Source organism: Centruroides sculpturatus, unplaced genomic scaffold (genome assembly GCF_000671375.1).
Source record: "Centruroides sculpturatus isolate CEXI.00-Female unplaced genomic scaffold, Cexi_2.0 scaffold751, whole genome shotgun sequence".
In the NCBI taxonomy this organism is placed as follows: Eukaryota; Metazoa; Arthropoda; class Arachnida; order Scorpiones; family Buthidae; genus Centruroides; species Centruroides sculpturatus.
The window spans coordinates 345,505-372,699 of NW_019385814.1; the positions used below are offsets into that span (position 1 = coordinate 345,505).

The window sequence follows — 27,195 nt, forward strand, 5'->3', positions numbered from 1 at the left end:
GAGACAATATAGATAGTCCTATCACAAAGACATTTATTCAAAATAGTGTAAACACACCAAGCAATAACAAATGCCAGTGCTTGATATTATTGTGGGAGCTGATTGAAGAATACACTCAAATTTCCTTTGAATACTCCTCACAGATTCCTGCATCAATGCCACTACCAGTCTAATATTCATCTGTAAATCAGCTATAACAGATCTTGAAAATAAGTAGGCATTCTTCTGAGAAGCCAATCAAGCAGACTAAGAAAAGAGATCTGAAAGTGTTTATCAAATTAACTACACTTCACACTAAAATAGTTATGATGTAATGTGCTCATTGTCTTACAGCATTAAAAGCAACTTTTTATTCAAAATTGCAAGTACTTTCAATAGCTTACAACTAGCCTCATCAACTTCATAGCTTACAACTAGCCTGATTCAATTGAAATCAAATTGAACAAGGTTTTTCATATTTGAACGGAACAAAAATATAACAAGCAACTTTTTTAAAAACTTATTAACTGATTTTATTATGAGGAATGTGATGCTATGCAATACCCTCTCCTTTACCTACAATATGTAGATGATGTCTTAATCACTTGGGAGAAATTAGAGAAGGAACTATTAATTTTTATAGAAATGATGTCCTCAATTAACTCTTCTATTTCATTCACCATAGAATATCAGAATGATGCTAAAACATTGTTCTTGGATCTACATGTCTGCAGATTCCCAGTATTATATGTCATGCTTTTATTTTAACAGATTAGTCCATAAGATGTTTGTTTTATGACTCAAACATCAAATTTCAGTGTTGTACAATATTATGAACATTCAAATAGCACCATCAGAATATTTTTGAAAAACTGTTCTTTATTTAAATCAGTTGTGATTTGATAATGAGGCAAAATGCTTCAGGAAAAAAAAATGTAAGTTTGATTAAAACATCAAAGACTCCTTAATATTTGTAGCATTTTTTGTGTTGGTTTGATTGATGGAGTCATATACATCTGAATACGTCTTTGACAGAGTTCCAGTAATAATGTTTAAACTTTGCAGACAGAAAAAATAAAAACAATGCCAGAGAAACTTGAAGGTCTCAAACCTGCCACTCTCTAAACCATTTTCATCATTAAGGAAAAGAGCATTCCTATAATCATAGAGTCAATCAGACTCGTCTCAGCACCAATGCAGTTTTTAGATACGGAAGGAACAGAAGAGGTCAGAGAAATATCTGAAAGTATCATACTTGCTGCTCTCTGCCATCTTTTCTTCCTTATCACAATCTTGGAGATAAGTTCAGAGTCAAGATCCTAAAAGAAAGTTGGCTAGAATGCCTCAGTAGCATCCTTCACACCTCTAAAGACACTCTTGAAGAAAAGTAAGAAATAGGATCAACAGAATCCTAGAAAATGAAGAGTAAATCCTAATAAAGACCTCATCTAATGCAGAATGAAAAGAAAAACAATTTCCCAGGTTACAAATGTAAACTGGGGGAAAATGATCAATGCCTATATATGCAAGACTGAATACAACACAATATTGCCAGATATTCTGATATTGTTCTCAGCTTATGATATCTTCCAGTCTTCAACACAATCATGTCAACATTAGCAAATGCACAACTCAGACTCAACTGTAAACATCCAAAACAAGGAAATTTAATTGAAATACAGTAGCCCAAATTCATAAGCTATACAACTGGATCCCTCATAACAAGATGGAGATGCCGTAAAGGGTATGCTTTATCATTATATACATAAGCACATTTAGATGATGATAAGATAAAAGTTAACTGCAAGACAAATCAAGTGAGTCAGTGTGATAAGCACTAAAAGTTTAATTGTGTATTTATTAATGACAAGAAAGCTATAGTAGTATAATTGCAAGACAGTAATGACATAGAAGACTACTGTAATGAAATTACTGTAAAACACTTCTTATATCTTGGTAGGGCTAGGTGAAGACTGTTTATTTTTATTTCAGGAAGATCAATTTCTTTCCCAGCAATTCTTAGCAAATACCCTTCAGTCTGGCAAATGAGATTGAATTCTTATGACTTATAAACACATTAAATACTGCATAACCTACATGCAGCTCTTATAATGGCTTTTTATTTTCTCTGCATGCTAAAGTTGGACATGCTAGATTTAAAATTTTAATGTCTTTTTGTTTTGTTTAGATGTTTACTACCAACTGTCTAATTTTCATGTCTGTATCTGCAGTACATTGTTTGTAATTAACATTTAATCTGAGATAGGGGAGTTGAGACTCCTTCTCTCCATAGCCAAAACACAGGAAATGCATTAAACTGTATTCCTCTTTGAACCACCTGTATTGAAGTTTTACCTATGTACAACTGTGTGTAAAATGTCATCTGTCTTCCACATGCAGTGTTATGCAATTTACCCCATTAAAATTTGGCTTTGCCCAGATTTCTTGGAAGAATTGGAGCTCTATAGCATTTTAATCATAGTAGAAACTTAAAATTTGATTTTTTTGAAAGAGAAACAACAGATCTAACTAGTTAATGCAGTGAATATTTTTTAAATAATATTTAAAATTTATGTGTTTTTTTTGAATTTTTTGAAATATTTTTTTTAACCTGTGTTTTATTAAATGTATAACAATCATAAAGTATGATATGGTTGTAATAAAAATAAAAAACAGATCAATACTAGCCCAATTAACACGTTCATGGTGTCAGTAGTTAAACGTTTAGGCAGCTGCTAGGCATTACGAGTCACCCGTGACTTGTACTCTATTTTAATACAGGGCAGCACGAGTCACCCATGCCTCGTACTATTAAATTAATATATTTTATTGCACCTAATAAAATAAAATCGATATATCAAGTATGATGTTTGTAGAATTATGTTATCAAAACATATGCACTGCCCCACTGAAAAACAAGCAATTATGTCTGTAGCCCTAACTAGACATGTCCAGACGAGTCACATGTGCCTCGTAATGCCATGAACGTGTTAAGAGCCAAGAAATAAAAATTTTAAAAATGCTTTTTAATAAAATTTTCAGCACCATACGTAGCATGGATGATCTGTATAACAGTAAAAATCCATACAGGTATTTCTTTAAAAAGAAAATTACCCTTTTAGTTCAAAATCAGATAATTCAAAGTCCCATTTTCAAGGTCCAAAACATTTCAAATTAAGCAAGGATGACTGTATAAAATATCTATCAGAATTTAAATCTTATGAAATATATTAACAAAAATTAAAGAAAATACTAACTGCAAATGTTGTTGCAGATTCTCCTAATACAGTGCTTAGTTGTAATTTCACACTTCCTACAAATTTATCTTTTTGATTACCTTCTTTATCACGATGCATCACTTCAATTATAAGAGGAAACCTTTAAAAAAAACATCACATATTTTAATATTCAAAAATTTATTATTAAATACATAAAATTATATTTATGAGTATAAATATATAATATTAAGATTGTATAAAATATTTAAATATAAATATTTTAATAATTTAAATATAAAGCTAATTAAACAATAAAAACAATTAACAATGTTTTTGTTATTTGTCTGAGTACTGAAACCTGGTACAAAATCTTTGCTTCCAGGCTGCAGTACTCAGAAAGAACACCTAAACTGATAAAAAAAAAAAAAAAAGGAAACATACTGAATCATTTTTGGAATATAAACCTTCAAATAAAAAAAGCAATGTTTTGAGCGATTTTTTTTTCTGTCAATGAAAAGTATTTAAAACAACTTCTTACAGAATTACTGGAATATATAATTCGCACTCGAGAACCTTAGGAGTCCCGTAACAACAACAACACTTTAATAAAATGGATAACTAACATTTTTGATCATATCCTGGTCTTCCTCAAGTTTTTAAACCAGTAAGATTCAAACTTCAATTGCAAAGAACAACATTTACAAATTATTTTTAAAAACCTACGGAATGTATAGAACAACATGTTCAAAAATTATTTTAAAATCTATGGAACAATCTAAGCATGTGTAGACAACTTTTATCCATATATGTTACCATGGCGATAGAAATATATTTATACCATAAACAGTGAATAATACAATATAAATAATGGTATAGAAAAACGTTGCTAACTGCTAGTGTTGCCCGTTTTTTCATAACAGTATCTCCAATGATGCCATAGGAAACCTTAATGGCATCATTTGTGTTAACACAGTTGCCATGCAAGCTGGCTTTGTAAATTTCTAATGCCTCAAGGCTCTGAAGGTGTTCAATTCGATGTGACAATCTGACCAGTTTGGCTTTATGGAGGTCAGCCCGTATGTCAGGGTCTGTGGCGTAGGTGGATAAGGCATTGGTATGCATTTTGTTAGTGATATATATGTGCTCCTGTAATATTTTGCTTAGAGAGTGCTTTGTGGGCCTGATGTATACTAAATCCCTTTGAAATCTGTTGTCTATGAAGGGAACCATGTATACACCCGATGCCCAACTTTTGTCAGTCCTGTAGAGTTTTTAAAATCAGTTTTACTACAATACTTATGTTGTGAATACATTTGTTTTGTCTGCATTCCAAATTTACAACCTTCATAGCTAGTTGTTCTAAGTTTGTCATCTGTGATTTGCAATGGAGGCAAATGTTGCAGAGGACTTTAGAAGAGGCCTTCACAGTATTAGATGAAATTAAGAAATACTTTGCAGAAAACCCTAAGGGCAGGTTGGGTACACGTGATCACTTATTGTATGTTACCGAGCAGGTTACAAAGATTATAGATCTTGCTGAGATGACCATCAAGGGTAATAGATTACCTGACATATTAGATAAAAGATTATCATTGTTTATTACTAAAGAGGAGTTAGAAAAGGCAATTTCTATTCATAGTGATAAGATGATTGAGGCAATAACAAAAGTCAAAGAGGACATTTGTAATATTAGTAAGACCACACGATCTGTCCACCTAGGTGGGAAGTGCTGGAAACTTCAAGTTATAGAGAAATACTAAAGAAAGGCATAAAGCCATTAGAGCCAGTAATTGTGCCCCCTAAACCGACTTTCATCGTTTTGGTGTACAGTAAAAAGAAGGAAAATATGTCTGATCAGACAAGGGCACTCCTTACATCTAGTGTAAAGCCTGCAAGTCTTGATATGGGGGTACAGCTTATTAGGAATATAAACAAGGGTAGAGTGGCAGTTGATGTGATAGATATGGCAGACATGAAAAATCTTCAGGCAGCTACTTGAATATTCCAGATTTAACTGCTGAGTGTGCAAAGAAGCGACTTCAACTTCTAAAAATAAGTTCTGTGCCTAAGACTATTGACAAGGATAATCTATTGGAATCTATTATTGAGCAAAATTTTTGCCTAAGCAAATGTTATACTTCAATGGAATTTGTCAGTAATGTGAGAATCATATTGCTAGTTATCCAGAAAAGTGCAAATAATACATCATGGGTGATCAAGATCACACCCCACATTCAGGATCTCATTCTAAAAGAGGAAAAATTAAGTATCCAATGGACCAGATGCCCAGTGACTGTTTGTTCCTGTCCATCAATGTTTTAAGTGTTTGGCATATGGGCAGGCATTTTGCAAAGGATTGTCAGGCAGAATCACATCTTTGTAGCCATTGTAGTGGTAACCATCTTTATAAAGACTGCAATAATAAGAACAATAGTGTGAAATGTGCTAACTGTATAAAGGAGAACCTAAAAAAAAACCACAACACTATGGACAGGTCATGTCCTGTATATCAGTGAGTAAAGGCATGAATAATTAACAGAGTTAACTTCGTACTGTAATCACACTACAACTTAAGTGCGAACGTCTAAGCAGAACCCAACAATGAACCTTACCATTCTTAGATACTGTGTTAATATGCTTTTCTGAGGAAAACTTTTATTTTGTTTTTCTAGCTAACAATGATGTCGGGTCTGTTCCTATGGATAACTTAGGTTATCAAAGACTTTTGCAGCAAATGGCTACAATGGTTGGTTTGTTTGTTTGTTTGTTTGTTTTATTTATTTTGTATTCTTGCAGCTACATTGGCATTTCATGTTAGCTGCATTTTATTTCGTGTTGCAGCAATAAACTGCCAAATCTTCTGTCTGTAATTATCCTTTATTGTTGTTTTCTGTATTTTAGTATTAAGTTCGACTGTAATATACAGTCTTTTTATATTATTTTCATTTTCGGGATTATCAATGTAATAGTGAGATGTATCTACAGTTGTAATAAGTGTATTCGGATGTTTGATAGTGCTAACATGGAATCAAACAAATTTTAGAGATTAATTTAACCCTTCTGCACCACGCTTGAGTCTGACTCGAGCATGTCCCATAGCGTGATGAAAAATTGGTCTTTCAGGCCCTCCTGGAAAAATTGTTATTTTTTTTTTATTTTTGGAATGTTTTTTAAGTCTCCAAATTTTTTCAAAAATTTTTTCCCGCACAAAAAAATTTTATTGCGATTTTAATCAACCTTTAATGACGCATGATTAACACTTAATTGTTTTTTTTATGGGATTTTTTTAATGAAATTTAATTAATCGTTCTAAAGTTGTAGTGCACGATTTTACTTCGGTAAAGTTATTTAAAGCTAGTTTCTGATATCAAAAACGACCTCCAATAGTTTTTTAATTTTTTTAATTAATATATTTTATTATATATAAGTTTATTTAATTGGGGGGTCGGAAATCGCAATAAAAATTTTAATTTTTTAAAAATATGTAAAAATATACGGCCAGCTAGTATTCACCCTACTGTAAACCCTTGTCCTCCCGAGACGTCTATGAGAATGCCCCAGGAAATCCAAGACCAGATGTTCTCAAGGTCATCCAGCTGTGTAAACAATGACTCATCAGTGTCAAATTTCGCAGAAAGGACAGACAAAAAAAGTTAAACTTTGAAGCTTTTTCTTCAAAATTAACGCATTTCTTTTGTTTTTTTTTTCAGTTTTAAATATTTTTTATGTTTAATTAAATTAATAATTATAAAATATCAAAAATGTCAATGTCCTTAAGGGGTTAAATTAAAGAATGCTTTTAAAATTTTGAGTTTTTAGCTTCAGTTCACCTTCATAACAGAAAGTTCAGAACATTCAATCATTTCTATAATGAACTCATGCTCATATCATGAACTAAAGTGCTTTTGAACATTGAATTTATAAAAGTAATATATGGTTACAACACAGTCAATTCTTACTAATAAATTCTGAGGCAGAAACACCACCTTAAGATGCTAAAGGAGGCTAAAGAATACAGAAGATTATTGTACAAATCTAAATTACATTTTGTATTGAGTACCATGTAAAATAACATGGCACAAGTTGTCCATAACATAATTATATAACAACTTTTGAGGAGGTATTGGTGCACATTAAAGGATTACCTTTCACCAGTACACATGACATTGTTCATATGCTCTTCTCAAACTGCACTTACTTAAATATAACCTTCCTTTACTAACCTTTAACATGCAGTCTATTTTTTTAATGTAATCTAATATTTTTGATCAAATTAATTGACTTTTGTCAGGATCAAACAAACAATTTTTTATTTATGATGAATGAAACTGATTATAGAACGTTTAAACTTTAACCGCTTTCTCGGCGCTTATTGCACAAGTCCGAAAATAATTATAATGTACAAATATCCACATACATTAATACATAAAAATAAAAATACAAATTAATAATAATAATAAAGAAATAGATGATATAACTGGCTTCTATTAACGTATGTGCATGCTTTTATCTTTATGCTGATACGTTCATAATGCACCTGCTCTCCATGCTGCAGATACTTTATATGATTCTTTGAAGTTTATAGCCTGTACTGCTAGACTGCTCTTGTGAATATGCCAGGCTTCTGCATATTTAATGTCTCCTGTCCTGAACCTTATGTATTATTTATGCTCTTTCCCATTACACTGATACCTCTGTTGGGTCTGCTATAACATATGTCACTAAAGCCATGACAGTTGCTCCTTCTGCAGGTTCCTTTTATGCTCTTTTATTCTTTCTTTTAATGACCTCCTTGTAGCTCCAGTGTAGTACAGTTCTTTTTGCCGCTTCTCATCTTGTACAGATATTCTGTAAACTCCAGGAATAAGGTTCTGGTCTATAAGATCTTTGTCCATACATAGCATCTGATATACTGTTAAGTTCCTTTTAAATACTATCTTTTTGTTAGTAGCTGCTCTTCCCTGTTCATTACTTTCATTATCATCTTTTCTTGTTTTATTGATTAAGGCCTTTATTTTATTCTGATTGACTCCGACTTACCATGCTAACTTTTTGATGTGTTCTAATTCTTTATGTCTGTCCTGCATTTTGCTGCAATGCATGTTCGCTCTTTTTACAAGTGCCCTGAATGCTGCCAGTTTATAACTTGCTGGATTGTGGAGGTCCATGGTATTAATAACGGATTATAAGTGGGCTTTCTGTACACTTTAGTATTGATTTCTCCTCCTCTTTCTACTTCTATTAATAAATCTAGGAAGTGTATCTTTTTATCATTCTGTTGTTGTTACTTTAGAATGGATGTGTTCATATGATTAGAAACAGAAGAATGGCTGCTGCTTATGTTCTGAATAATAGCCTAATCTGTACTATACATATATACCCATTTCATAGACAGATGCCTAAGAAATTGGTATAGATGTAATCACTTCATAGGCAGGCAGACCAGGCTTTGTTTAAAAATGACTATCAGGTACAATTTGCACAGTAATTTTCTGTAAGAGTGTGCTTTACAGCCACAATTTTCCAGTATGGTGCTCTTCACAGATAAAGCTTTATTTAAGCAAGAGTCATCAGAAAAGAATGCAGAATCACTTCAAGCATGCCAACTTCTCAAGCAAGTATTGAGTATCTATTTTCCAGATTAAGCTTGCTTTTAAGTGATAATAGGCAGTCAATGAACGACAATTTGCTGTCTGACATTTTATTTATTAAAATCAATGAGGTTGTATGTTAATTTTTTTAATAATAAATTAGTTGTAAATAAACAAGTTTTTTTATGTACTTATATATCAAAGAAAAAATTAGTGTAATTCCTATAAGAATATTTTAACCGGATCATGGAGCGAAGCACGGAGCGGAGCTGGAGCAAATACTTTGATGCCAGAGCAGAGTTGGAGTGGAGCAACTCTAAAAAATGGTTGCTCCAAAGCCCTGGTTTCAACCCCAGAGTTTATTAGTACAGGTAGCCCTCAGTTTACGCCGCAGTTCCGTTCCTACAAAAGCTGGCGCAAATCGAATCGGCGTAAAACAAACCCATATTTACAGTGAGGTATAGGGTTAGGTTCTATATAAGTAAAAAATAAGCTAATAATTTTGTTTATTAATACAATATAATACAAAATACATATAAATTTAATTTTTAAAATGTATTTTAACATAAAATAAAATGTTTTTATTTAAAGATTTTAGTTTCAAATTTCTTACATTTTTCGGAAAAAAGTATCCATCTTTAATTGTTTATATTTTTGATTTCTTTCATTACGAATTTTGGAATATGCTCGAATATGATGCTCCTTTTTACATTTGCACTTCGCTCCCAACCATTGTCTAACTCACAAACTTCATCCGTCAAACTTTCCTTGGTTGAAAGGATACGTTAACCCGACGTAGAGCTACGGACGAGCAGAGACACTGATTGGTTGACCACCGGTCGCCGTAGCGCATATATAAGGTCAGTTTGAGCGGGAAAATTAAGGAGAGATAAATATCATCTGGCCAACAAGAAGTAGATTTGTCTCACTAACGATAATTTGTGTTCGCCGGAAGTGCTATTGCGTCGTAAGGTGTTTTCCTGAATGAACTGATACGGGATACATTCATTGGAGCTATGGATTCAGACGCCATTTATTGGACTATTTAAGTTTAATATCTTGACTCGTGGGTACCTAAACATTTAGTATTTTAATATTAATTTAATGCAAATGTATACATACCTAAAAATATTAAACAGAAAAAATAAATATATTCAATAAAAATATTTTTTTTTAACAAATGTACAATGTCGCGGCTCAGTAAATAAGCCAACACTGAAATGAAAATCAGTCTAGCATAGGGAAAATAGGGGAATTACACCTCAAAACGACGAATTGTGCAGCGGCGTTATTGTGAATCGGCGTAAATTGAACCGGCGTAAACCGAGGGCTACCTGTAAATGCTGGCCCTTAGCATCATCTATCACCCCTAAAAGTTTGTCATTGTTGTTTAAAAACAGCCTCTTTACCAAAAATTAGTACATCATAAAAAGTATGTAAAAATTCTGCCAATAAATAATTTTATTAAATACCTCATACTTTGAATGACTCTAACCTCAACACTTTAGAGTTTGAATACCAAAACTGACAAAAATTCACATTGGAGTTTCAAATGATACTTCAAAGTTCAAAACTGCACACAGAATTAAAAATGCACTCAAAGCATGAAATAAGCTTGTGAACAAAGACTATAATCTCAAATTAGTAATAATGTGTTAAAATTCTGTTATAATTAAACCACACATCTATATTAAGTAACAACAACTGTTAAAAATACCAAAAAACTTTTTGTTCAATCCAATATAGTTTTTACTTATTAAGCATCTGAGAAGTGTAAGAAAGTAACAAAGTCTAACTGGTAGAAGAAAAGCTTGAAAAAGGCTGAGATGAAAAAAGGAACTTATGCAAAGCATGAAAGCAGTACACATGTGGTGAATCTGGCAGCTATGTTTAATTAAGATGCCAAACTCAATAGTATGCGACCAGTAAATGCAATTTTCATTTTATTACACGCTATTTATTTTGTTTCTTGTATTTGTGTTTTAATTTATTCTTAGGGCATTTAGTTGTGTTATTTTTACCTTAAATTATGTGTATTTGCTGCTTTAAGTTTCTTAATAATGCATATTTGAAGATGCCTTGTATGTGTGATACTTGGTCTTAACAGGGAAGTGGCTGCTGAGAAATTCATCCCTGTTCTCAACTAGCCATTCTGTAATTCAATCGCAGGTATTTTTGAATCAGTCTCAATTATGTAAATAAATTAAGTGTAAAAATAAATAAATAATTACAATGCATCATTTTTATTTTATGACTAACTTCCTTTGTCCAGTAGTAATAATAAAATGAACTTGGTAAAAATTAAACAAAAAATAATTTTATTATTATTAAATTTATCTTCTGTTCAATTTTGTTCAAAATGTTGTAATCTTTTAAATAGGATTTCATTATAAATTTCACTTGTTTTGATATTTTAATTTTGTAATGCATCATCAATTATTTTTTGAATTTTGTTGCAAGTCAATGACTTTAATATTTGTTTAAATTGTTACTGTTATTTTGTTTCAGTTTTTCATATTTTATGCTCTGATGATAAGACATGTAGTCTCGAAAATGAATCCAGGGTAAAAATTGTGTACAATTTAAATCAACTGTAATTTGTGATAAGAATCTAAAATCAGCATATAACGCACCCCATTCCATAACTACACTCCCTTTCAAATTATCTTTCAAACACAAATAACCTACAGATTATCAGTCTGAAATTACCATAATCATACATTCATGCTAATCTAAAGAAATAATATGTATTGTATTAGATCAGCATGATTATTATAGAATGATTATTGTATCATCATTTAAAAATAGAAAAATGTATTAAATCTTATTTTAAAATTTTATTCTTTTTACACAAAAAAATTAACTTTTTGAAATAATACTTACTCTTTAAATGTACTTTCTAATTGATGATGAAGTGTTGCAAAATTAAAAGCACAATAACCATGAGGAAGAGTTACTTCGATTCCAGAACGAACATCAACACATGGATGGGTTAAAATTGGAACAGTGCTTCCAAAAAATGGATAAGAATACCTAAAAAATATATTATTAAAACAAAATATATATCTTAAATAAATATCAAAATGCAAAATACCTACATAGCAATTAGCATGCAATTTTTAAATTATACATTATTAATTTAATTATAATTCTAACCTCAGAAAACAATTTAAATAAGCTTTCTGCTGAATAAGTTTTAATGTCCTTAAATCAATTGTAAAGCAAAAATGATGTGGAACAAGTAATGACTGAGAAGGACATTCAATTTTTTTGATATTAGAAGAGGCTCCATGTACAATATTATCAATGAATGAAACTCTTGGCACATCAGTACTTTGTGGAACTGTCAAAAAATAAAATAAATTTATATTTGTTATATACATCCAATTTTGTTTTAAAATGGTAGATATATTCCTAAAAAAAAAGAAAAATACTGTCTGTATGGAAAAATGAAAGATTGGTTCCAGACCTTAAAAAACTAAAAAATAATATGATGAACCAATTAATGTATGTTTAAACCAATGTGTTTAAACAAAATATTTTATTTAGTTAATAAATCAGGAGAAAGACAATTGTAACTTATTCAACAGTAAAATTTAATGATTTATTTTATCACAATAATTTATTTTTTATTTCACTTTTTCAATTAAACACCAAAATACTTCTTAACTTTTAATATTAAATGGCATACAATAACTATTCTGTATCAAAAGAAATTGAAAGAAACCCAATCATAAAAACAAATCATCAAACTCCAAATTAAACTTTTTCTGACTACTTCATTTGCAGAATGAAGTCAGAATGAAAGACTGTCCTTACACATGTTCAAATAAGTCATATAAAGCAGTCAAATCTTAATTGACAATCAGATAACTGAGGCAGTTGAGGAGTTGACTTCCAACTTTTGAAGGGTCTGAGATCAAATCCAAAAGTGGTTGAAAACCACCAGGAATTTTTGGAAGGTGTATTCTGTCTGTCACCACCTGGCCATTCTCATTGTGAGCCTGACCAAATCCATAATGGGTAAGATTAAAAGACCCACAGAGTCAAAAAATGTAAAAAAAATCAAATGTTAAAATTTAATTATGTGTAGCAGCCTTGAATGTAAACTATAAAAAAATTTTTTAGGGAAAAAAGTATGAATATTTTTTATTCAGATTAAAACCAAATGGAGATTTTTAAAAAGACAGATTTATTGAAATGTGTTAGATCAAAACAAATTGTGTAAACCAAACTATTGCTGTAATTAATCAAGATATAATTTGCTATTATTAATGATTAGGTATTAAGTAATTTGGTATAAGAGGTAGATGTTAGGCACCATCTCTTATCTAAATTAATAATTATAATTTTTAATAATTTGTTAAATAATTTAGAACCGTCTGGAAGAACTAGCCTAGAACAGGATTTGAACCCACAACCTTTGCTTACCATGTGGTGTGCTTGCTAGTTATGCCACTTGAACCTCTAAGTAATTTTTCGCTTCCAGATATATTTAACCCTAGATATAACCATACACGATTACTCACAGCAGTTCTAAATTAACATCTCTTAAACAATTAATTATTTAAATTTGATTAAATAAATTTTTAACCTTTATCACTAATAAATGTATTAACTGTGCAACCAACTGTTTTTGGTGTAATTTTCCATATTTATCAATGCTGAATATTATAAAAGATTGTGCTAAATTAGTTTACAAACATAATAAATATAAAATACCAATAATAGTTAAATGAAATTTGAGACAAGATTTCTCTATAATATTGTCTCAAATAGAGAACTGCTTGTCTTGTCTAAAGTCTTGTCTTGAACTTAAAGCTTGAGAAAGTCTTGTCTAAAACAAAACTACAATTTTTAATTTTGTAACGTATATTTTTAAACAACTATAGATAATATTAAACAAATTTAATTTTTGAATATATTCATTATACAGTCGACCCCCATAACGCGGGTTCATATAATGCGGATTCATATATCGCAGTAAAAAAATTGCACCTGTATTCGTATAAAGACGCTAAAACAGACTCATAAAATGCGGTAAAACGTCATCACCGACTCATGTCGCGACAGGATTGGTCGAATCTGGACCAATAGTGGACGAGCAGCCGAAGTATTCAATACTTACACGCTACAGAGAGTTTAGGCGGGTAAGTTGAGTTTACTATTGTCTGTACATAAATTAGGTACTGTAAGTCTAATACAGTACTGCAATTTTATACATTTCTTGTGAAAAAAACATTTCTTATTCAACGGCCATAAAAATTATTTCTATTAAATGATGTCTCCAAAGTTCAACGAATTTTTTGCAGAAAAATAACTTATCAGAAAACGCACCCACCGTTTGGTGTGCTGCTCCTTGGCAAAAACAAGCTTAAGCAATGGCATCGTTGAACAGTGCACACTCGGTAAGTAATCCTACAATTTTTTGTTTATAGCATAGTTTATACAGATTATTCCCAAAAAATTATACGTGTTTTGGAAATGTTGAGTGAAATTAGTCTAGAATCGATTAATTTTATGGAAGAAAATCTTTCAAACAGCCGTAGCCCATAAACTGCACATGTGCCAGGCTGTGATTGGCTCATATATTTAAGGATTCCTACAACGTGAAATTCTTATAAAGTGGAATGTATCTACCGCGGTATAGGGGGTTGACTGTACTTTATATGTTAACTATAGATTAACAAAATTGAAGAAATACCTAATTATCTTAGTTATAAAAAAACTGAAAGCCAATTATGATACCAGTATATTAATTTGTGTATTAAAGTTAATATATTTTTCAATTTATATCTTTTATTAATATTAAAAAATCTAAAGCTAGGTATCTAAGAATTGTTACATATATTATTCATATGTATAAAAAAGCTCCAGACAAAATATATTCCTAACAGCTAAATAAAGATTAGTAATTAATTAATTATTCCAGAAACAAGATTTTTACAATTCTCTGCAATAAAGTTTTCTACAAAATATTCAAATTGAGTACATATTAAAAAAATTTTCATCACTTCTTTTAAAGTAGAAACAATAGTAAACATTATACTAATTCATTTAATATAATATCAATATTATGTAAATCATTATCTAGTTATTATCATCATATTTTTCTCAATCTTTTTAAATTTCTAATTTATTTAAAGTTTTCTTTATCTTATCTTAGTACAAAAATACAAATACTTAATGAACAAAAAACTATAATTATTATATCAAAAATGTTATGTACAGTCTCTTTCAAATGCTTATAAAATGAATATTAAAGTGGATTTTTCTACTTGAAGTCAAATATTTTGATCTAATATAAAATAACTAAATTTCTTTAACAAAATTTCTACGTAATCACCAGTCTAATTTATTTTTATTTAAAAGTATTTTATAAATATAAAATAGCATTCAATTGAAATCTATACTTACTTTGTTTTAATAATTGTGTTGGAACTTCTGTTACTTTCTCTTTTAAATCTTCACTTTTACTTAATCTTTGAGGTGGTGAAGGATAACTCTCTAGATGAATTTTTTCTTTAACTGGACAAGCATCATTTCCTATATTTATATCTGCAACCTTATTTAATATTTCTGATGCATCAGAAGTGGAAGTACTTAATGAATCACTAATGTGATTGGATGATAACAGTATATTTTTATGGTGATCCTTCAGAATAAATATTGTAATAAAAATTATTTACAAAACTTACAAAACGAAATTAATTACATTTATTAAACTAAACTATCTCTAACAATGATCTGAACTTACATTTGTTCTTAATCTCAATTACAAATGTAAATTTTTTTTTTATATAAATAAATACTAATTTTAATTCTAATTGAATTTTATGATTAATTTTAGAATTCATTTATATACAGTAGTAACTTGATTATCAAACCTGATGAGATCAAGGATCTTTCAAATAATGAAATTTTGGATAATCAGAAACTTACATGCTTTTGTATTTTGGGTACAACATCAAGCACTTGCATTTAAAGTTTCATGAATAATAAATACAATGGAACCTGTGACCTGATACCAATGAACCTGAACCTGATACAATGGAAGTGTCCCAACTTATGAGCTTTTCAAGATATTAGCCATCTGTCAGCCGATTTTTTGCTTTGAGTTGAGAGCTAAAATTCAGGTTTCAAGCCAGCTTCAGATACCCCACTGCTAGAGGGTGCAGCAAACACAACAACAAACCATAGATTAAAAAAAGATGGAAAACTGCCATAATTTCATCATTTTCATTACTCTTTGAATGCCTGACAGGATAGCTTATAGAAAAACATGTGATCAAGTAATGTAAGCATTAGTTCACTTTCATGTTGTGTGTGGCACCACAGTCTCTCATTTCTCGAATTTTCCATCCTTTTCTTTATCTATGCAGCAAATGTTATGACATCCACAAAACCGGTTTATTTCAGTACATTCTATTGTGTTTTTATACAATATTCATTATTTTTAAGTATATTTTTCTTACTTAAAAACACGTAACAAAAAAATTGCAATGTTTTCAGGGTGTCTGGAACAGATTAATGGCATTTCAATTCATTTCAATGGGGAAAATTGATTTGGCAGACAAGTAATTTGAGTTATGAGTTCTGTCACGGAACGAATTAAACTCTTAAGTTAAGGCACCACTGTACTATAATACAATTACCATATTTAAAGATAAATTAATTTACCTCAGAATCTAACATAATGTTAGGTATATGACCTAGTTTTGTGGTGCTAAAATCAACAGATAACAATGATTTCCAGTTACATGGAAAGTTTGATCTGTGTGTATTATACCCTGGTATATTAGGTTGTTGCAAATGAAATAGCCAATTCTTATTTTTGACTTCAAGCATTTATTAATTTAATTTAAAATTTATATATTCAATCAGAATTATCTCCACCAACATTAATACACTTTTCCCAATACAATAGAAATGCATTAACATCAATTTGATAGAAATCACTAGAATGAGAAGCCATTAAAGGCACTTCTTATTGCATTCTCTTCCTTGAAGACTTTCTTTGCCTAAAACCTATCCAAATGTATAAAAAAGTGATGGCAAGAAGTCCTGAGAATAATGTGAATGGGGACAAATTTCATTTGAATACGTTCATTTTTGTGATGAATAATTAAAGAACTTCAGACCAAATGATGCTCCTTATTTATCTTACTGAGTTCATGTAGCATACCCATTTGTTGAGTTTCTTGACTTTCCCTAACATGATGCTCTGTATGTCGAGAAATGGTAGAATAGTGTCCATTATGTTCAACCATTCCATGATTTCCTGGTCAGTCAAGTTGATGTTCTGATTCAATGATGTTCTTCAATTCAATTCTGATTTTTGAGATTTGTATTCCCAGAATGAATTTTTTGAACCAATGCCTGGTGGCCTGCTCACTCACAGAACTTTCACCAAAAGTTTTATTGGTATTTCAGGTTGCTTTGGCTGCATTATGTCCATACTTATACTCGAAAAAGAAAATTATTCAATTTATTTTTTCCACGCCAACAGAAAAAGTACTCTTTAAACATGTGGAACTCACAATATAAATGAGATTACATTTTAAATTCACATATTATATGTGTGCTCTTCCAATTACAAAGATACAGCACATGGAACAAAGTTAAACTACAAGGGCTGGAAAATTTAAATTTTAAAAACAGCCACTTTATTTGCAACAACCCTATATATATATATATAAATTTACAATCTAAATCTTACCTCATTCTCTAATTTGTGTAACATGACACAAATACCAATTTCAGGTCTTGAGTCAAATTCAAATGAAGATGAGTCAACTTTATTTTCTGTTATTGGCACTATCTAAGATAAAAATAAAAATAAATATTTTACAACATAACAATTCTAATATCATATTTACCCAATTGCAAGCCAACCTTTTTATAATTTTTTGTGGTTCAGAAAAATGTCCCTTGGCTTAGAATTGGTGTCATTAATATGGTTGGTAAATTAGGTGATGCCCTTTACTGACATAATCAAAAGTTCAGAAAATATCACTAAAAACCACAATATCAAAACAAAATCAATAACAAAAATATCACCACCACAGATAAGCTTCTATAAATTTTGTATGTAATCATGGAAAAGTCTTTCTAGAGAAGTCATCTCTGAAAGTGTTCAATCTCAAATGCACTTGATGGCACAGATGATGATGCTCTGTATGAAGTCAGTGATAAAGAATCAAGTGATTATGAATCCAGGTCATCTGATGACATTTTCATTTTCATAAAGGGGATGAAGACTCGGGACTACTCATTGGTATTGCCTGAGTGTGAAGAAGAGTAGAGGAAAGGTAGTTAAGGGAAGAGGCGAAGGGGAAAGAGTAAAGCGAGATAGGAAAGGGGATGAAAAGGGAAAGTTTCATGGGCGCCCAGCCTGTTTTATTAAGAATCAAATGAAACATACAGATATGGCTCCTGGCCATCAGATACAGACAATAATTGCAATATTTACAGTATGTACAATTGAAGACAGTTTGATTACACGTAGTTTGAAAACAATTTTAACCGAAAAAACAGAAGAACATAAATCAAATCAATATTTCGAACAGGGTCATCTGATGACAGCAAATGAACAATTAAATGGTATAAAATTTATTCCTTATGCTTGATTAATAAATTTTTCTTTTTCTTTTTGATATTTTGGGGTTGCCTTACAATTAGTGTTGGCTTATAATCAAATATATACAGTATTTAAAAATATACAAACTGTTAAGTTACAGTTATATAAAATCCACAAACTTATAATACAGAAACCAGGAATAAATTGTCAATAAATGTTTTTATAGCTTTTTGCTTCTTCAGCTTGTTATTCTGTTCTTTCCCAATTGAAACAATGCTTCAAATTTTCATAATTCTTTTCACGTTTTATTTAAAAACATTATTTTAACTGAAATTAAAATTATAAACATTAAATAAACTGCTCTCAAATTTTATAAAATGTAAATGCTTCAAATATGACGTTATAAACATTAAAATTCTTCATAATGTTAATAGTTTTTAAAATAAAAAAAACTATAAGTAGATTTATCTATATTATTTTACAATATAATGCTACAAATACTATGACTATCACTTGGATTTAAAGCAACATATTTTTGTGTAACATATCATTAAAATTTATTATTTCATAGTTATTTTAGCACCCACATCCATGCATCCAACAATGTTCTTTTTTTCCTCTGGGTTACACTTTATTTTAAAAAGTGCAATGCAAAGCTCTTTAGTGGTTCATAGCAAAAGTATTCTTCTCAGGGGTGTACTTACCTACTCTGGCTTCTGACCATTTAATCTCAACATCCTTACTTACAGTTTGTACTGCAAGAATTTTTTTTACTTATTACTAATAATTAGAGGAACCTAAAATAACTAAAAAAGTAACAATTTTGTCTAAAATATTATTAAAACTTATGTTGCTTTACATCTGAGTGATAAAGACATTACAGTATCAGTAACATTATATCCTAAAATCATAGATATATCTAGTTTTTTTTATTTTCAAAACTATTAACATCATGAAAAATTTTAATGTTTATAACATCATATTGGAAACATTTAAATTTTAAAAAATTTACCAGCAGTTTATTCAAAAGTGCATTCTAATTGCTTCAAATTTTCATAATTATTTTCAATGTTCCAATTAGAAAAGAATAAAGTACTAATCTGAAAAAGGAAAAAAGATTCAAAAACATTCATTAATAATTTATACCTGACCCCTAAATCATAAGTTTGTGATTTTATTTAATTAATAGTATTGTTGATAAAACATGTCCAATTCAACATTTGTGTGAAGTGATAAACTTAGATTTTCCTAACTCAAAACATTATTTTTAGTATTTTTATGTTGATAAAGTGTTTTGTATTAATTATATTTCAATGACAGTTTTTTATTTATTTATATTTTTTTTATTTAACCTACTTACTGCAAAAACAAAAATACTAAAAAATTTATATTTCAGAAACACTTGAATTAATTAAATGTTGTAAGAAAAGGTAAAATCTTTCTTCAAAGAATTATTTAATTATGAATAAATTGAATTCATTTAATGAATAAATTTATAACCTTGGCTACATGCCATAGCCTATAACAAAGGTTATAAACTTATTCATGAAATTCATTGTATTGTCAATGTTCCTTTCCTATTGGTTCTTGTTCTGGATTATATCCTAAATCCTTGGCTATAAATTAAGGCCTTTACAAGAGAGCATCTTATTTGTGAAAAAGTCAACATTCCTGTACAAATTTTGCTTTTGCAGCTTATATGAAAGGGCAGTTATAACCGAGATTTTAGGGTAAATCAATTTTTTTTTAATTTTTGGTGAATGTTATAGATTTTTTAATTTTTTTCTTTCTTTTTAATTTTTCATAGAGAAAACCAAAAAAAAAATTATAAATAATTACAATGCATCATTTTTATTTTATGACTAACTTCCTTTGTCCAGTAGTAATAATAAAATGAACTTGGTAAAAATTAAACAAAAAATAATTTTATTATTATTAAATTTATCTTCTGTTCAATTTTGTTCAAAATGTTGTAATCTTTTAAATAGGATTTCATTATAAATTTCACTTGTTTTGATATTTTAATTTTGTAATGCATCATCAATTATTTTTTGAATTTTGTTGCAAGTCAATGACTTTAATATTTGTTTAAATTGTTACTGTTATTTTGTNATGGAAGAAAATTTGTGTAAGAAAGTTAACCAGAAAGATAGCAAAAAACAGCAGAATAATAGATAATCAAATATTAGTTAGTTTAAAAAATATTCAATAAACTCTGATATTTATGCCAAAAATACAGATAAATACAATATAAAAATGTAGAGAATATACAAGAATATCAGAAATTTAAGGAAAAGATGAAATAATATTGTTGGATGTAGTATAAAAGAAAAAGTATAAGACAGATTGACAAAGCTAACATCTTACAGAAAGATTTTTCTCTCTTTTTTGAACAGCTGAAAAATTATAGTTAAAATGTAATGAAAAATTGAGAATTAGCAAATTATAAGATATGCTGAGTTTGGATCTAAGATTTTGGATTCATGATTAAATGTGAAAATAAAATCAATAAAATAACTTTGATTCTAAAATTTAAAATCATCAAGAACACTTTTTAATATATAGCAGATTCTGGCTAATGGATCATCAGTTAATCAAAGCAGATGTTTATCTTAAAAACAAAATAGACAATTTGTGTCAGTTATTTGAAACACCATACTGTTTAATCAGGACAGTGATATATGGCATGCTTGGCTTGTGACTTGTGACATGTAACATGTAGGCCTTTATTGAGTATATCATCTTCAATCACTCAGTAATGAACATGCATTTTTCAGACAATGTAATGATTTTACCTGCACTGACTATTAGATGATCTGTTTGTAATTACAGGTAACCCCGTATAACACGGCACTTCTATAGAATGGATTCACTCTAACATGGTTTGAGAATTGGGAACATCCCCGTATAACACGGTGCTTTTATAGCACGGGTTCACTCTAACATGGTTCAGGAATTGGGTAAAACCCTCGTACAACATGAAATGTAATAAAGGGTGCGTTCTTTTATACCTCCGTGGAACTCCACGCAAGCATTCTAATTGTTTTTGTGGCTACTTTGAATGCTCTTTCAACAAATAATCCATTTAATGGTTAAATTTTACAATTGGGACCCTTCTTTTGCCTCTAAAAGCTCATTTTAGAATTATAGATTCTTCCATCACGATACTATTGATAGTGTGGATGCCGCCATCTTTCTTTCACCATCGTTTCTAAATGCCTACAGACAGCAGCGCACTCCCATTGCAGAGCGACTGCTATTAACGAATGCACCCAAAAACTGTTACCAGTTGATGATGGTCATGCTGAGATCATCATATAGGATGAATAATCCTCTGCTAAAATATTTACTTAAATAATAAGTATTTTACCTATAAAAAAAATGAATAATAAATCCAATTTAAATAAGGATTTAACAGCATGTTTTTTAATTTTTAGAACCTAACCTCCCTTTTCGCACTAGTTCTTTGTTTCGTATAACATGGATTCACATAACATGGCAATTTTTTGGAATGTAACTCCCATGTTATACAAGGGTTACCTGTACTACAGATATGTAGTCTTGGGTTGAATCACTCAGTAAGAAAAAAATGTATTCAGTCTAGTGATTTTGTTTTGATTTTTGAAAATAATTTTATAAAACTTTGAGACACCTACCAAGATGGCATGGACTGATTTGATATTAGTAAACAAAATTGCTTTACTTACACAAATCAGAACTTAACAATCTAATACCAGCGAAAGCTGGCAGAGATTACTGGAATGCTTAAATCTATAATTGCATGTGTGATAGCAAGATAAACTGGGAGGAATGTGTATTATGCTAAGTGCAAAAAGAAATATCCAAAAAAACAGAAACATGAAGACAATGATACAAACAGTGAAGCTCTCAATGATGCCTAACTGTATAAAGTATGTATACCAATAATTCAACACTAAAAACTAAATTATGGGAGTTGGCTGAAAAGCTAGATCACAAAGATTTCAAAACAGTAAAACATTGGTTATTGCAATAGAAATATAAATATGAATATAATATATTGAATATTGAATAGAAATATAAATATGATGTTAAATTCAAAAAAGCTCAAAGCAAGAAAGATGATGATAATGTTGTAAGTGTTAAACCAGTTATGATGTAAAGATTGCCAGTTATGTGGTTCAACCATTTAAAAACATCCATCTGAAATTCCTCTCAATATCAAAACCTTATTAAGTCACTAAGTATCACAATCATAAAAAATTTAAAGATTTATTGTAAATTTAATAAACTATATCCTTAAACAATTGAAGCAATTTATGTTTGACACACACATTAAATTAAAATTGTTTTTAGAATATTTTTTCTGATTCATATGATTTGTTCCAGAGTATTTACATATTAGCAGATAGACCCAGCATTGCCTGGGTTAAATGCAAGCAAACTTTCAATATGGTTTCTTCTTGGTTAATAATGACACACAAAAATTGATAAATACTTTTACAGTAGAGCCTCGATTATCCGACTCAATTGGGGACTGGGGTTGGTCGGATAATTGAAAAGTCAGATAACCGAAAAGTATGAAAAAATCCATTACTAGTGTAGTATATTATTATATCCCATGTAATTAGTATATTAGTATATTGCTATTAACCTACTTTGTGTTGAATTTTCATCAATGTTAAGCCTAACAAAAATTTTTTAAAATAATAATCGTTGCTATTGTATCGTTAAAAATTAGAAAATTAAGCCTCGTTTAAATACTGGCTTCCTTTCATGGTCGAATGAGTGCTGTCAGCTAAAACATGTAAAAATAATATTAAAGTAGCCAAGACATAGCCAAATATTATAGCGCCACATCACTAGTGGACATTTGAAATTTGCCGACTAGGACGGTCGGTTAACTGAGGTGTCTGTTAATCAGGGGTCGGATAATCGAGGCTCTACTGTAAAAAGCAATTGTCTGAATAAACAGAATTACATTACAATGACCATTTCACACACACAATTTCCAACCACTTCCAATCTTTCTTGGTACACTATATGTACAATGTAATTGCCTTGTCAGATATGCACATTGCACTAATAACATAACAACACATTCATCACATTATGTGTAAAATCACATTCATAAGTACAATAGTACCAGCTTGTTTCACAAACATTGGCTGAGTTGGGTGATGTGATATTTTTGTAAAAGAGTCTGAAAATATTTTGAAAATCAACATTTGCAACTTTGGAGACTAATGAGTTTTAAAAATATTTTAAAAAAGTGTATATATAACTATTATAAAAGTTTGATTTCATAATCACTTTTTGTTGTCTGTGAATTTTATTCTGAGAAATGTATACATTAAAAACAAGTAACCCTCATTTAGAAACTAGGTCTGGTCCTCTGTTAATGTTAATATTGATATGAGTGCATTAATTTTTACTTGGGACAATGCACAATAATCACAGAAACATTGAATAACAATTTCAATTCCTATTTTGCAGAAAAAATTACCAGATTTTCAATTTTCAATTTCTAATTTTCCTAATGTTACAAGCAATGAATGTACTGTGTCTTCATTGGAGTGGAAACAGGACTGTGTCTGCTTAGTTATTAATTATATCTTTCTTTAATCTTGAGAATGGAGTTAGATAGATGAACATCAAGACCAGATATAAAAACATTAGTGGCAGAAGGCCGAAATTAACTATATACGAACTTCTAATCAAAACCAGAAGTCACATTATTTCAATTCAAAACTTTTCCCCTGAAAGCAGTTAATAGAAGACTGGCATGACTCTATTGTTAAAGGAAAATTATGATGTACAGGGGTAAGACAATATGGTATTAATTTGAGGTGGATACATATATTTTAAATTAAATAAATTAAAAATATGATTAAAAATTGTAGCTCTGCATTGTGACAATGTCACAATGAATAATTGCTAATATTTATATAGATTTTCATAAATATAAACAAATATTTGAAATTTAACTTACTTCAAAAGTCCCCTCTATTGACACAGGATGATTTTCAATTCTAGTAGCATCTTCCATTAAAATGTGAGAAATTGGTATATCAGCCATTCCAATAGAAACATCAGCACAGCAAAAGAATACCTATTTAATTTATATAATAATAGATCTTTTAATTAAATCTAGTAATTTATATAAATTTTATTTTTAATTTAAAATAAATTCCAAAAAATTAATTACATTTAAAACTAATAATAATAGTGTTCTATAATTCTTTATACATAAATTTTTATCAGATCTTATTATATATTCATAAAAATGTATAAATAATTAACAAAGAGAGATTATGACATGGTCCTTGGAGATTTTAATAATATTGTTTATTTGGATTAGCCTTGGTACAAACCTTATTGAGCAAAAGGAAAAAACATGAATTAAACTGATTTTCTTGAAAATGAAAATCAGTTTTAAAAATTCCAAGCAATTTACAGGTAAGTTTTGCAAAATCTTTCATTGGAGACTTTGTGGTTCAGTGGCAGTGTGCCTTACTCATATTTAAAAGATCACTGGCTTTAGACTTCTTCCATGAGAACTTTTTTCAACTCAATGCAATTTTTACATAAAATAATTGTAAATTACATGGGTTTATATATTTTGCCTAATTTTTTTCTGTTTTAAATGTAAATTTTTCTCTTCCTTGAAAATTCAGTTTTAGAATTGCAGTCTTAAAAATAAACTTTAAATTTATTTTTAACAAACTCAAATAATTAATAATTTTATAGTTTTGATTTTATTATTCTTAAGTTATATAAGTAAATTAAACAACCCGAAGCCAAACAATCACCTTAAATACTCAAGCTACAAATCTGCTATTTTTAATAATAAATACTAAGTAATTTGCTACTAGTGGTAGACATTAGGCATCATCTCTTAACTAAATTAATAATTATAATTTAAATAATTTAGAATTATCTGGAAGAAAAGAATTGGTTCAGGGCAGGGCTTGAACCCACAACCTCCACTTGCTGTGCACCTACCTCTAGTAGCAAATTACTTAGTATTTATTATTAAAAATAGTGGATTTGTAGCTTGAGTATTTAAGATGATTGTTTGGCTATGTTTCTTAAATTATAACTTTATGTTTACTGTCTACTTGCTTTATCACCTATGAAAAGTGAATATACTCATGATATAAACCAGGGTTGTCAAACTGGTGGCCCAATGCAATTTTTAGTGACCTGCATGCCACGATGCTCTGAAATTACATAAAATGGCTGACAGATCGAGATTAATTGATAAACATTTATCTTCCATAATGAAGATTTTTCTCAGTCTTTGAATCCAGATATTGGAAAACTAGGAGGAGGAAGATAGCGCTGGCAAGTTTCCGGTGAAAATAATTAATATTAGTTTTATAAATATATACATTAAATAAATGTTTAAATAAAAGCAATACTATAGCAATTATATATTGTTAAGTCAAATTCACTGAACTACATAATATGTTTTAATTGCCCTATCTACATTCATGCATTCTCATTTCAAATTATAATTTTAAGAAAATTTGTAAATGTCCCATGTGAATCTTGCCAGTCGCATTAATGGCCTGTTGTTTAAATGAGTTTGACACACCTGATATAAACATTAGGAAACTGGAAAAGTGGAATTGAATGTTTACTGTTAACATAACCAAGACAAAACCTTTCTCACTTGTTTCTAGCCATTTATACATGAGAACGAACGTTTTCGGCCTTCTTCAGGTACACTGTGATCTGTTAGAGCGTCAGTTGGTAGAAATTCAAACGGTGTCAATGTATATATAGGTATTGTCTTACTTGTGACATCATCGTTGATGATAAGGCTTAGATGATACTGAGGGCATTAAATTTTCTTTCTTTTGGTAAAAATGAAAGGTATGTGGATAGTTCATGATAAGATAATCACTAAAGTTGGGAAATAAAATTAGAAAATAAACGCGCTAAGTAAAGAAGATGCACTATCATGATTGGGGGTTAATGGAAAGTGATGTCATAGTTGATAATGGAGCATAGACGATGTCGACATCGTTAAATAACTTATGATATAATAAGAAAAGACGTGCAAATGACCATAGATGGGAAAGGTGCTATGCTTGGAAAGCAGAATTGGAAAAATAAACGCAACAAGTAAAAAGTGGTAACGGTTGTAAGAGCTGAGGGTGGGTTGGTCTATTTAGTTTAAGGGGTTATCGAAGAGTGATTTCCATGCGGAGGAGAGCGAGTCTGCATCTCTGCTGTTGATACAACTCTCTTTGAGGGAATGAGTAAATATTTCAATGGTTTCAACTGTTCTAAGCTTGCTATAGTCATGCATAGGAATAATAATCTTCGCCTCTTTCCATTTAGTCATTATACTAGGTTCACCTGCAAACTGGGCTAGGGTGGAAATGAACTTTTTGTTGTATGCGTCGTATTTGTGTTCAGCTCTCCTCCTTTTAAGCAATCTATTGGTTGAGCCAATGTATGTTAGTTGTTTGCACAGGTTGGATCTGCTGTTCTTTAGTGGAACCGTGTAGACTCCTGGTCTCCTGGCTTCGCTGCATTTGTCCTTGGTATTAGCCAGAAGTTTATAAATCATAGGGTTGCATTTGTATACGAGTAGCATTGACCCTTTTTGCTGTGAATTTAAAAGCTCGGCTCATTCTAGAGTCAAAATCGACGGTAATGCACTTACCTTGTTGCTTTAGAAGTTTGGAATTGACATCTTCGGTTGTTAAGCATCTATGAATTTTTTGTGCAAGCCTATCAATAAATTTACCGTTGTAACCATGGGCTGGGGCGAGGTGCTTGATGCGTTGGAATTCTCATAGCGTGTCCTTAATGTTAGAGCAATGAGTAAAAG

General features: G+C 30.0%; 1 protein-coding gene across 2 annotated transcripts in view; it reads right to left on the reverse strand.

Moving 5' to 3' along the window:
* LOC111642282 (centrosomal protein of 120 kDa-like) overlaps positions 1-27,195 on the reverse strand; it is a 91,029-nt gene that overhangs the window by 41,552 nt on the left and 22,282 nt on the right. For both annotated transcript variants that reach the window (XM_023388613.1, XM_023388612.1), the window contains exons 4-9: positions 24,340-24,459; positions 17,508-17,609; positions 15,206-15,443; positions 11,945-12,131; positions 11,672-11,821; positions 3,237-3,357 (exon numbers count right to left, since the gene is read on the reverse strand). In XM_023388613.1, the coding sequence (XP_023244381.1) occupies positions 3,237-3,357; positions 11,672-11,821; positions 11,945-12,131; positions 15,206-15,443; positions 17,508-17,609; positions 24,340-24,459 (918 nt within the window). The remainder of the gene's footprint in view (positions 1-3,236; positions 3,358-11,671; positions 11,822-11,944; positions 12,132-15,205; positions 15,444-17,507; positions 17,610-24,339; positions 24,460-27,195) is intronic.